Here is an 11,755-nt window from a genome sequence, read left to right as displayed (position 1 = left end):
TATGCATACACGTGGATGCCATCTCACACTGCCATCCAACCAGAACTAGATTCTAACTTGATCATCCCACTTGAGGACCTGTGAAAGGGCCACCACAGGAATGTGACTTTTTGTCGGCCTTTTTTCAAACTGGGAGCAAATCTTTACCTCTGCCTCTGTCGTCCCATGACTGCAATAATGATGTGCTTCAGGCCAGAAACTGTTTGGGCTCAGGACTATCCATAGATGTTTTAAGCTCTCTCTTTGCTACTTAGCCATCAGAACATAGCATTTCAAATTTCCACCAGCGAAAGTTTATAGTAGAGAACAGGCTGTCAGAGCAATACTTACTGATGCTTTTGTGGGCATCAAACAAAAAGCAAACAAATAACTGATAAGATTTTACTCTTTTGATTGAAAACAGTTGCTTGAGAAACCATGGAGACACATTTGCATGGGTTTGGAATCATATCTGTGATATATCTGTGTTTAAATTCAGACTAGAGGAGAAGTCTAACTTAAAGGTGTAACATGATTTTAATGAAGATATCAGTAAATGTCATGCTTTAGCACCAGTGTCAGATCAAAACAAAGGCTCTGTTTACATTTTGCTTCAGTGATCAGTTTTGGGCATTCAGATATCTAGTGACTGCAGTTTAATATGTTTGTCTATGATATGCATTGACAGTGCATCTTCAGTGACTACCTCATATTAGAGCTCACTAGTCAGTTGCAAACAACAGCCAATACTTCATTTCTGTGACTGTCTTGCTGTAGCTTAGTATCTTTGTATGCTGTCTCCAGTGAAGCTGCTGGCAATAAGAATGATTGGGAGCTAATTACTCACAAGATGAGATTCTAGCAGTGCCTCTTGAGCTGCTTTTCACCCTCATTTTGTTATATCATGCTTTTAAAGAACAAGGTTATGTCCTATTTAGCAAATAACCTTGCAGAGTTAAATTAAATGACCACTCAGTTCAAGACAAAGAAAGCCAGGATGTGTCATTTGCAAACCAGACAGTTCTAAGAGATGATTTCCTTTGTGAATGACAGGAGCTGGCTCCCATTTAAGAGCTGGTTTCCTTTTTGACCATTTTTGTTGTTGTCTTAATTCCAAAACAGCATTGTTGTATATGACAAGAGTGACACAGTTTATAAAAACTTGAATCATTTTTTAAACATACATAAAGCATCTTACTTTTTCCTTCTTGAAGCTAGCTGCTACGCTGTTCCATTGTTGCTGTCCATGCCTTCATAGCCTTTACAGAAGCTTCACTAGCGAGCCCAGAACTTGAGTGACTTTTTGTGGACTTTAAAGATGAAATCCACAGCAATAGATCTGATATTAACTGTTTTTTATCAATTTTTTATCCATATTTGATAATTTTTTGCCACAAGCTGGATTTCTAATGGCCATATTGTTATCCCTGAATGCTTTGTGACAGGCTGACAACCAAGCTTTTTAAGCGAATGAGCCCAGGCAAGATGAAATGGTTAAAAAATAACTTAGGTCTTGAAAAGTTAAAGACATTAAAATAAGTAAAACAGTACCAAGTTAAGAGTCGTTTGGAGGCCAAAACATCAGATTCATATTACTGCAAAAAGCGATGGAATTCTTATCACTCCAAGTGCAGCTGGGTGGACATAAAGACATGTTTTAGTTTACAAGTAGAGTACTGCAGATTACGTCAGTGGTGGTCTTAAATCTGGTTCAGTGCGTGTTATGTTTGTATCTCCAAGCTAATGTGAATGAAAGTATCCTAGACTACTTCTCTTTGCAGTCTGAGCTATTAGATATCAAAGCATTTTTAATACGCATTGAGGTGTGTCCACATAAAGCATTAAGATACACCACTTGGTATCCCAAAGCCCAAATCAGATATAAATTTGTGTTAGTGCACTGCATAAATGGGATCAAAAGTCACCATCCCCCACTCCATCCATCAGAGTTTGAACAAAGTGCAGATGTTTGTAGGACTGATCTCTTCTCAAATGTGCAGCCCAGATTTAAATCAGTTTTCATTTCTTTGAAGTGTTTTAGACCAAAGTCTTAAAACGAAAGTGTTGTCTTATCAGTGTGAATAAAGAGCTAAGAACAACAAAACAAAAGGTGATTTGATTAAGCTCTTTTTAATGCGTCTTTACTTAATGATATACGTATTCACAATTAATTCAATATCTCAGAAGATAGACTAAATTTAGCAAAATGTATTTACTCAGCCAAACATTGGATCTGAAGGTAAATAATGGCTAATTGGTCTTCTAACTGTGCATCAGAAGAGCTAGCACCACAAGCCTTCAGTCCTCCTTGTAGGCTATGGCCCACATGCCTGTACTGCATGTGGTTATGCATTGCAACGGTAGATTAACAACGCAGCTTTTTCTCCCATTTTCTTGAAAAAAAAAGTCCCAAATAGGGCTCGGCAATTATGGCAAAAATCCAAATCAAGATTAACTGAATCTTTTTCCTCGATTACGATTAATGAATGATTATTCCACACCCGACTTGGTTTCTGCTGTAAATACTTGTATAATTTCAAATGTAACTGAAATTTTTTATATTTGATATTAATGCTTCAGTCTTGTGGCTAAATCTTTTAAACATCATTGTCTTTAAACAGTTTTGTGCCCTTGTGGTAATTTAACCAGAGGGGTACTGGTTCCAGTTTGATTGGCCAATTTCCAGAGCTACAGACCGATCTAGCAGTAGATGACAGCCTAGATACCACATTTGACTGGGTTATAGATTTTAGAAAATAACTTTTTCAGGCCAGTAACTCTGGCACCAAGTAGGGAGTGTGGTAGTTGCATCATTTCATTGCTCATTTGCACACATGCATAATCTTCTTTTAGCTCAGTTTTGGTCTCCACCGACTCATGAGAAACATTTGTAGCTCTAAAGCTAAATGCTTTACCATGTTCCCTAGCTCACATCAGCGAGGGACTTTCAGACTGAGCTGTACAGTAGGTCAGGAACCATTACTGTCTCCCCAGAGGAAAAAACGGTGCCTTACAGACGTAGTGGTGACGCTGAATTGGTCAAACTGGTGTTAGAGCGTCATGGAAGTTTAAGGAAAGATCAAAAGCCACATCTGTTTTGCTTTGCAATGTCCTTTGAGGCATGTTTTGATGATTACGTATGATCAAAACATCTAGGCATGTATTTGACCCTGAAATAGTGCTACATTTGGATGAGAACAAGTTCCCCTGTCTACATGCAGAGTAGAGTTTGGATATCCATTAAAAGCCTTTAACCAAAGACTCTCTCACCCCTACTCTCCCTGCCATCCGTTTATCACCAGTGTCAGGCCTAAATCAGATGTTCAAGATCATGTCAGATTCTCAGTATGTTCATTTTAAAACACAGGAGAACTTTTCCTTAGTTTGTAACCATAAACAAGCAGATTGGGTTGGTGATGAAGATATTGCCTCTGGTCACAGATAGAGAGCGCCATCGTGACAGCACCCAGTCGCTCTATAGCTTTTATCTACCTCAGCTTTTTATAGTCAGAGGCCCTTCATGTGACTCCTCCTGGTACACTCAGAGCATGTGAAAGGCAAAGGGGCAGTCTCTGAGGATATTTCATAACAAAAAAGCACCTCTGGGTGAGCATGGCGAAAGCCTGAGTGTGCAAAGTAAAGGGAAAAAGAAGCAAAATTGAGGCTAGAGCCAGGCGACGGCTTAATGTTTAGACACCAGAGGAAGTGATTATGAAGCACTGTTTGACGTTGATGAACAATTTGCTCCGTGCGATTAGGAGTGGGGGTGGGGGGGTAGACATTTGGAAAGAGGGAGAGAGAAGCAAGAGGAGGTGATCTGTCTTGCTTCTCGTTCCTGTAAATCAGTCGCCCATATTTAGTTGGAGAGAGGGAAGGCCTAGCAGTAATGTAAACATAGCCTGGGAGAGGGAGGGAGAGTAAAGCAACACTAATGTTTGAGTCTGTTGCCGGCAGGCGGTCTGCCATATAGTTAGGAAGGGATCAGAGAAGGGCTGAGGTGTTTTTTAGTTATTGTTTTTTGGGGGGGAAGGATTTGGTGGATTTTGCAAGACGCTTACTTGAGAGTTTTCATGAAAATTTTAAGGTTTGGCTCAAATATCAGGAGGAACTCATTAGACTCGAGGCAGATTTACCTTTACATGAAAAATCAAGAGAGATGACCACAAGGACTTAAGAACCACTGCCATACATCTTACAAAGAAAGACTCAAAGAAAAGGGACCAACTGCTTTAATGCTGGCCATCCTCTGATGCACCATGAGTGAGCTCACCTCTGAGAGCTCTTCTGAAGAAGAGCAAGCCGAAGTCGAGGAAAGGCCACAAGAGCGAAGGATGAACAGGCCACCTGTCATTCAGCTCATACCAAGGTCCAAAGCCAGCTCTCCTGGAGGATCCCCAAAGAATTCACCCAAGGATTCCCCACGTGGGTCTCCTCGAAACTCCCCACTGCTGTTCAGAAAGATGCTGATGAACCGCAGCATCAACCTCCAGAGACGGCGCTTCACTCTGGCCCACACACCCAGGTAGAGTCAGTAACTTTGAAGCTCAATTGATACGGCTATGCATTAAATAACCACTGACGCTTTGTTCTCTAACTAGTTTGAGCCTACACTGAACTGCTCTGGTGAATAATTGAGCTGCTGTTAAGGATGAGGCATATTCTGTTCTGTTCATGGTAGTATATGTGCAGAAAGACAGTTGCTTGTTGACAAAGCTGTAAAAGAAGTACATACACCACATACTGTTGCAAATGTTTGTTTAAAATTTTCCTATCAATATAAAAAACAACCTGGGTAAAGTATTCTCCAGTTTGACAATCACTTACTGCTGCTGAGTCAGTCTACATCTATCCTCTGTCTGCCTTATTGTAAATATTGTTTCAAAAAAATCAGAAATATTGATGTATTCTGGTTTTATTTTCCGCAAGCCAGCAGCTTCTCACAACACAACAAAAATAGTTGCCCTAAAGCACTCATTGTGAAATTCATCCTCACCACAAGATGCTTGAGATGAAATTGTTAGCAGTTGTATGCAAAAATCATTTTTAATTCTGACAAGAATTGAAAGATTACTTCCTGTGTAACTGGTATTTTGTTTGTTAGGAGCTTCAATGGCTGATAAACACATTTGACTCACGTGTTGAGTATGGATATGATGTGGAGAACAGCTGGGATTAGCACTCAGTTTCCTACAGGTTAATTTTTTTTCCAATGGTTTTGTTTTCCTTCATCATCTCGGTAAACACGCAGCTCAGCGACATCCTTGCTAAAACTGGACCAGCCGTTTATCATTCCACTTCTTTGTCAAGGGAGTAATCTGTCATGTCGAAAAGCAGCATGATGAGGTATTTCCTGCTCTGCTAAAAACATATTTGATTTATCTTAATTCTTCATCCGTGATAGAGGTCATAACTCTTGTTTGGGAAGACTGCAGCTGTCCTACAGACAGGAGCTCCCCTCTGGTGCCTGTCCATAGTTTTATTTTTATGAGCTGTTGTCGCACCAGGTATGGCCCTTAATGTCAGTGCAAATCAAACATTTACCTGACTAACACTGTTCAGGTAGGGAGCTGTAGGATCAATTAAACCATACTTGACCTGAACTCTTCAAGGCTTAACACATATGTGCGATGGGCATACAAACAAATGTCTTTTTGCCTCAAGGAGACAGTGTTGTCCCAGGTTGGCAGGAAGCAGACTGTTGTGGAAAATTGCAAAGCGCTGTAAAACCAATTTTAACACACATGCCCGCTATCTCTTTGTCAGTGTTTACCCTCAACATATACACTCTCAGCTATAGGCACCAACAACTCTGTGCTGTTACCAGGGGCCTTCAGATTGTTGCAGTCATGTTAGATGACATCCATCTCAGTGCAATAGAAGTAAAAGCCCAGGAGAAATGCTAGCTGGTGTTGTAAAGTGCTGCCTTACTTTTATTGGTTGTAAATGTGTATTAAACCTTCCCAAAGAAGCCAATGCCTTCTAGAAAACTTTAAAGAGTTTTAACAAGTCAATTCACCTTTATAAACATGCAGTGGTGGGGATCGTTTTACCCCAAGCGTTTAATGCTTTTGGACTGGGGACTGTCAGAGATGCTTCTTTTCCAGGGTTTACTGAAAGTCTTGAGACAAATGCTTTAATTAATTTCAGTGTGTCTGTCGAAAATCTAAATATTAGAAGGCAAGAGTCCAGAGAAGAGGATTTCAAGGCTCAAATTTGAGAGTGTGAGTCTTGGAGTGTAGCAGACATTCAACATGTCAGAGCTTTTATGTTACACAGATCCCAGGTCAGGCCATTGGAAGTGTCCCTCTCTGTGGTATGTGTAGTGTCCCATAATGTCAAAACTGAAATAAATGGATGGAGGAGAGTTATTGCAGGATGGCTGGCAAGTAGGAAGAATTAAACAAGCTGGGGGTCCAGCGGAAAATAAATGTCGCAGACGGCTCAAATATAGAACACACTCGCAGAGTTCTTTTCACTTGGTGACGAGGGTGATTTAGTGTCTTTTTCCACTCCACAGACAGCATGTCAAAGAAGATCTTTTGGTCTAACATTTCATGAAAGCTACTTTTGTTAGGATCCGATAGTGTGTCTCTAATGTTTTTATTTTCATTTCAATCATTTTAGGAACTGTATTTGATGGGCTTCTTCACCTTTTTGGCTTTGTAGCTGTCATTGTTTCTAGTCATCACAAAGTAAACTGAAGAGAAGCTCCATGCCACTCCATTGTTTAGCTCTCTACACTGGTTTCCAGCTGCAGCTCACATCAAATTCAAAACTCTACCCGTAGCTTACAAAGCAGTAACTCAAACTGCTCCCTGTTTACCTGGATTCCCTCATTTATATCTACACTCTCTCTTGCATACTACGCTCAGTTAATGAAAGGTGCCACCTGGTACTTCCATCACATCAGCTCCCTAAGGCACTGGCTCTGTTGTCCCTCCATGGTGGAATGAATTACCCAAGTCCACTTGGTTCAAGAGTCCCTTTCTACTTTCAAGAGGATGCTAAAGACCCAGCTCTTTGAGGAACAGTATGCACTTGGGTAAACCCTTCTACACTGTTATCCCCAGTGGTAGAATGGGTCTCCCAGATACTGTTGGCTTGCCCCATCCCACTCTACTCCTGGGGTTTTTGCGCCCAGTTCTTTGTGAGCTTCCCAGCACTTGTTACTTGGTATTAGAGGCTAACTTTTTACTATCATGGCTAATAGACTATCACCTTTACAAGGCTCTTCACATTCAACAGCAGATCAAAAACAGTAGCCTGAGAGTCCACCGGAAAGTCAACGCTCCTGTAATTAAGAGATATTTTGAATCAAATGGCAGTGTACTTATGAAATATAAAACTTCTTCATTAAAGTTGAAGGGAAAGTAATAAAACTTGGATTATGTGATATGATTTAACATTAATTTCACACACAAGAAGAGGGCTCTCTGAGTTCTTCTGCATTTTTAATTTTTGTAAACAACACTTGTACAACTGAACAGTCCTCATTCTGAAAAGTTTCACCCCTTCAAAATCAATCCAAACCTATTTAGAACAAAACTGTAGAGCTCAATTAGACCTTGACAGAAAAGAAAGTAATTCCGATCTTATAGTGAACTTATGGGGCATGGCTCTTGGAGCTCATCAGTGTATCGCGCCCCGGCATATAACAAGAATTTCCAGTTAATACAAACACACTGCATGAAAATTGCCTCAAACTTTACTTGTGTGGTTAAAGAAAACTTCTTAACATATTGTATGCCAACACTAAATATGTCATAGTGCCACCGAGGAACCATTAAGACCTGTATGACATGGTTAGGTCTGTTCAAGTGACTTTTCAACTGGTGCTCTCTCTTCAGGTTGTGTTTAAAGACACAGTAGTTTATAGCAGTTTAACCTTTCTGTCCCTGAGAAACATTACTGCAGCATCACACTTTGCAGTTTCCACCGAGATAGGCAGGTTAGCCAGCCTAGGGGAAGAACGTTTCTTGTTTCCTAAAAAAGTGGACTTTTCCCCAGTTTTCCCTCTTTTTTTAAGTTATAGTTTGAACTTGAAATTATGTGTATCTGTACCATCTCTTGTGCAATGTTTGCACAACTTCTTAATGCAATCATTAATGGAGGAAGAATCACAAAAGTGGTGCTTAAAAAGATAAGGGGTTCTGTTCAGTTTGGATTTTTTAAAAATATTTTCTTTGATCAAGTTATGATTATTGGCAGTTGTTTTTTTAATTTGAATTTGAATGTATTTATTTGATGGGGACGATGCAGTTTAACATAGGTTCATAACAGAGCATGAATCTGATATGCTGCACAAAGAGTTTTATAGCAATCGCTAATTTCCAACTCTTGTCCCTAGTTGGGTCTTTGAGTAAACAGTTCATAAAATGTACATTTAGCAGCATAACATGGCACAAGAGTAGTGGGACACATTTTTTATTTTTTTAAATGGGCTGGATATAGGTTAACTACAGATAATGGGTTGTTACTCAATAGTAGAAAGAGTTATAATGTGGTACAGATCACTTTTTGACAATACTTTAACTGTGATAATGCCAGTTTATTCTACCCTTTTATTCATTCAAATAAGAGGACTTTTAGATGTCTTTGTGTGTTTAAAAAGTGTCACAAGGCTTGGTTCAGAACTTCTATCCATCTCCTTATCGTTACGTTTCCTCTTCTCTCCACTAGAGGGTGCTGTGCTTTGAAGTGTGGGTCTGAGGCAGGAGGTTGATGTGTTTTTGGTTCTGTGATGGAGGACAGAACAGAAATATTACAGTCACAGAACAGAAATACTCTGATCAGAGGTTGTTGATGAGCGCTGTCAGCAACTCCATTTCCTAAAAGTTGGGACACTGTATAAAATGTAAATAATAACAATGTAGTAATATGGAAAACATTAAATATATATATTTAATTGAGTAAAAATAGAGTAACACAGAGACCCTTTACCAAATGTTGAAACTAAGAAGTGAGTGAAAAAATGAAATAAATTAAGCATAGTAATAAATACCAGTCTATAGACAATATTCCATAACTTCTACAACTAGCTGTTTAATGTACAAACTCATAAATCTATTGAATGACTGAGTTGTAGTGGCAGAGGTAAGTCACAGCATACACATTATAGAAAGTGGCGAATATCCATCTCTTCATTGAGACCTTTGGGTGATAACATGTTGAGGGAACATATCCAGAATACCTCATGTTGAAGGAGAATGTTGTTAATATCTCCTCCTCTCCGTGGTAGTGTGACATGTTTGATATCAAAGCAACTTAGGGAGGCAACTGAATGGTTTAGCACATCAAAGTGGTTAGCTACAGGACTTTTTTGTCATGGTTTCTGATGGCACTGTGATCTGAAATCCTATTTTTCAAAGGTCTGGAGGTTTTACCTATGTAAACAAGTCCACAGGGGCACTTAAGCATATAAATGGCATTTGAAGTTTTGCATGAGATTGTGCCTTTAATGCATATACTTTTGCCTGTGTGTGGATGACAGAAAGTTTTTGTTTTACGGGTAAGGTTACATTGTTGACAATTTCCACATTTGTAGTTACCAGGGCCCAAGGTACTCATGATAACATGCAAGTGATAACATGCAAGTGTTTTTTGACGATAGATGACATGTCTTTTGCTTAAAGTGAGTATGGGATGGAACATGTGATCCTATTGTTGGTGGTTTTAGTTTTTAGGTTATAAAGGCATTCAGCTTGAGACAGTTTAGAAAAGCGAGTAGAAGCGTCTTTTACCCACTCTTTTTTGTAACCTCTTTGCAGAAATCTATTTTCTAAATCAATGCTTTGATTTTTGAAGTCAGCATCTGAACTGCAGATGCAGCGTATATGATGGAACTGAGAGGAGTAGGATGGAAAGACTGGCCATGTAATAAAGAATTTCTGTCTGTTGGTTTCCTGTATAGGCTGGTGCTTAGACTTCCATTATTGTTGATAATTAGTATGTTCAAAAAGTTCATTTTGTAGGGATCATGTGCCATGGTGAATTTCAAATGTTCATTTTTAATGTTCATAAAGTTGTTGTAGTCTCTGGGTTTCTCCCTCAGTAGAAGTCCATATGGAAAAAAATGTCATCTATACCTTCTGTACGTGGTGATGTGCTGTAGGAAAGGATTCCTTGTAGGGTTCAGTACAACGTCCTGTTCATACTGTCCGAGGTACAGTTAGGCAAAGCTGGGAGACATTTTGGATCCCATTCTTTTGGTGCGTAGTCAGATTATGCATGACTTTGTATTCTTTCTTATTGCAGAGCAAATGTGAAAAGTCTCTCTCTACTAGTCTGCAGCAAGTATCTATGGATGAATTTCTGTGTTTTGGAGGAATGAAGGTGGAATGAAAGTTTTGAATTTCATGCCATCAACACCGTTTTAAAAAATTGGGACAGTGTCATATTGACCACTCTGCAGCATTACCTCTTCTTTTAAAAACACCCTGTTAGCATTGAGGAACTGGGGGGAACTTATTCACATCCAAGCCTTTTACTCTAAATTATTCAGAAAGTACAACATTGCACATAGTGCAAACCACCACAAACATTTGTAATAGCTGATTATGTTTATTAAATTTTAAAAAAGTTATCAGTAAATCACATCCAAATCATTGCAATGCTTCTCTAAAAACACATTTCTAATCCACTGAGCCCTGGCTGTGGGGTCTACATTCACATCATAACTGTGTAGGCATTGTTTTTGTCATCATTGTTGTTCTTGTTATCTAAAATACTTCTGTCTAAACTTTAAAAACCTTGCCTTACTTTATTTCATGGAGTCTAAAGAGGTGAAGATATTTAGGGGTTCTGTCTGCCTAAAGTGATTTCAGTGAGCACTGGCCCTTCAAACAGGACATGCTTGGAGGAGCTATGCTATACAGCAAAGCAGTAGGTATAGTTTCTCTGCTTAGTTTTGCAAGTTTTAAGTAAAAATGGGCCCAAAAAAGTCAGCTGAATTGTAAATTATATTTAATTTAATTTTCAGTCTGCTACGCTGTATAGCCTAGCTTCTTCAAGAGCATTACATTTAAAGGGGCAACGCTCTCTGAAATCACTGGGGGCTAAAGGCACTACTATTACAAGGCACCTTATACAACCCAACTTCAAAAATACTGAAATATCCCTTTAAATGGCTTTTGGTTTGATCCTTCCTGAAGTTTTACAGGTAGAGGGAGAATCTAAATGCTGATTGGCTTTCTACACAGCGTTAGGCAGATGTTTAAATTAGTGCTGTCAAACGGTTAAGATTTTTAATCAGATTAATCACAGGGTTGCTGTGGATTGATTTAGATTGATCATGATTAAATATCATTCATTTTTAATCTATATTAATCGCATTTCATTTTGCATAAGCAAACAGACTCAATCTCCAACAAACATTTGCTTCATGTTAATGTGGTATTTTAAGCTGGAAGTGCTTTGGTGAAAAGAAAACTCCTTTCTGCAGAATGTGATCATACTTTATGTTGGTCAACTGTTCCGTCTTGTTTTTTTTTTTTTTTACTCAAATTTCCCATCGAGAGAGCCAACATGCTGTTTAGCGTCTTCCATATCGAGTTGGTTGGTCACTACCAGATCAACAGCCCATTTGTGCATGCGCGGTGGCATGCTCGACGGTAACCCTACTTGGACAAACTGCCCAAAATGCGTTGCCAGAGACATTTCAAGGATTTTGAGTCATTCTGTGCTATAGATGGGTTAATTGCATTAACATTTTTAACCACATTAATCATGATGATGGATTAATCCGCATTAATATATCAATTTTGACAGCCCTAGTTTA

At 39.1% G+C, this 11,755-nt stretch overlaps 1 protein-coding gene across 2 annotated transcripts in view; it reads left to right on the top strand.

Annotated features, from left to right (window-relative positions):
• The first annotated feature begins 4,200 nt into the window (after positions 1 to 4,200).
• pde4ca (phosphodiesterase 4C, cAMP-specific a) overlaps positions 4,201 to 11,755 on the top strand; it is a 70,927-nt gene continuing 63,372 nt past the window's right edge. The window contains exon 1 of one of the 2 annotated variants that reach the window (XM_041803302.1): positions 4,201 to 4,501. In XM_041803302.1, the coding sequence (XP_041659236.1) occupies positions 4,236 to 4,501 (266 nt within the window). In that variant the 5' untranslated portion in view covers positions 4,201 to 4,235. The remainder of the gene's footprint in view (positions 4,502 to 11,755) is intronic. The other variant, XM_041803303.1, reaches the window with a different exon arrangement.

Source organism: Cheilinus undulatus, linkage group 13, assembly GCF_018320785.1.
Source record: "Cheilinus undulatus linkage group 13, ASM1832078v1, whole genome shotgun sequence".
NCBI lineage: Eukaryota > Metazoa > Chordata > Actinopteri > Labriformes > Labridae > Cheilinus > Cheilinus undulatus.
This window is presented reverse-complemented; position numbering and strand designations above follow the sequence as displayed.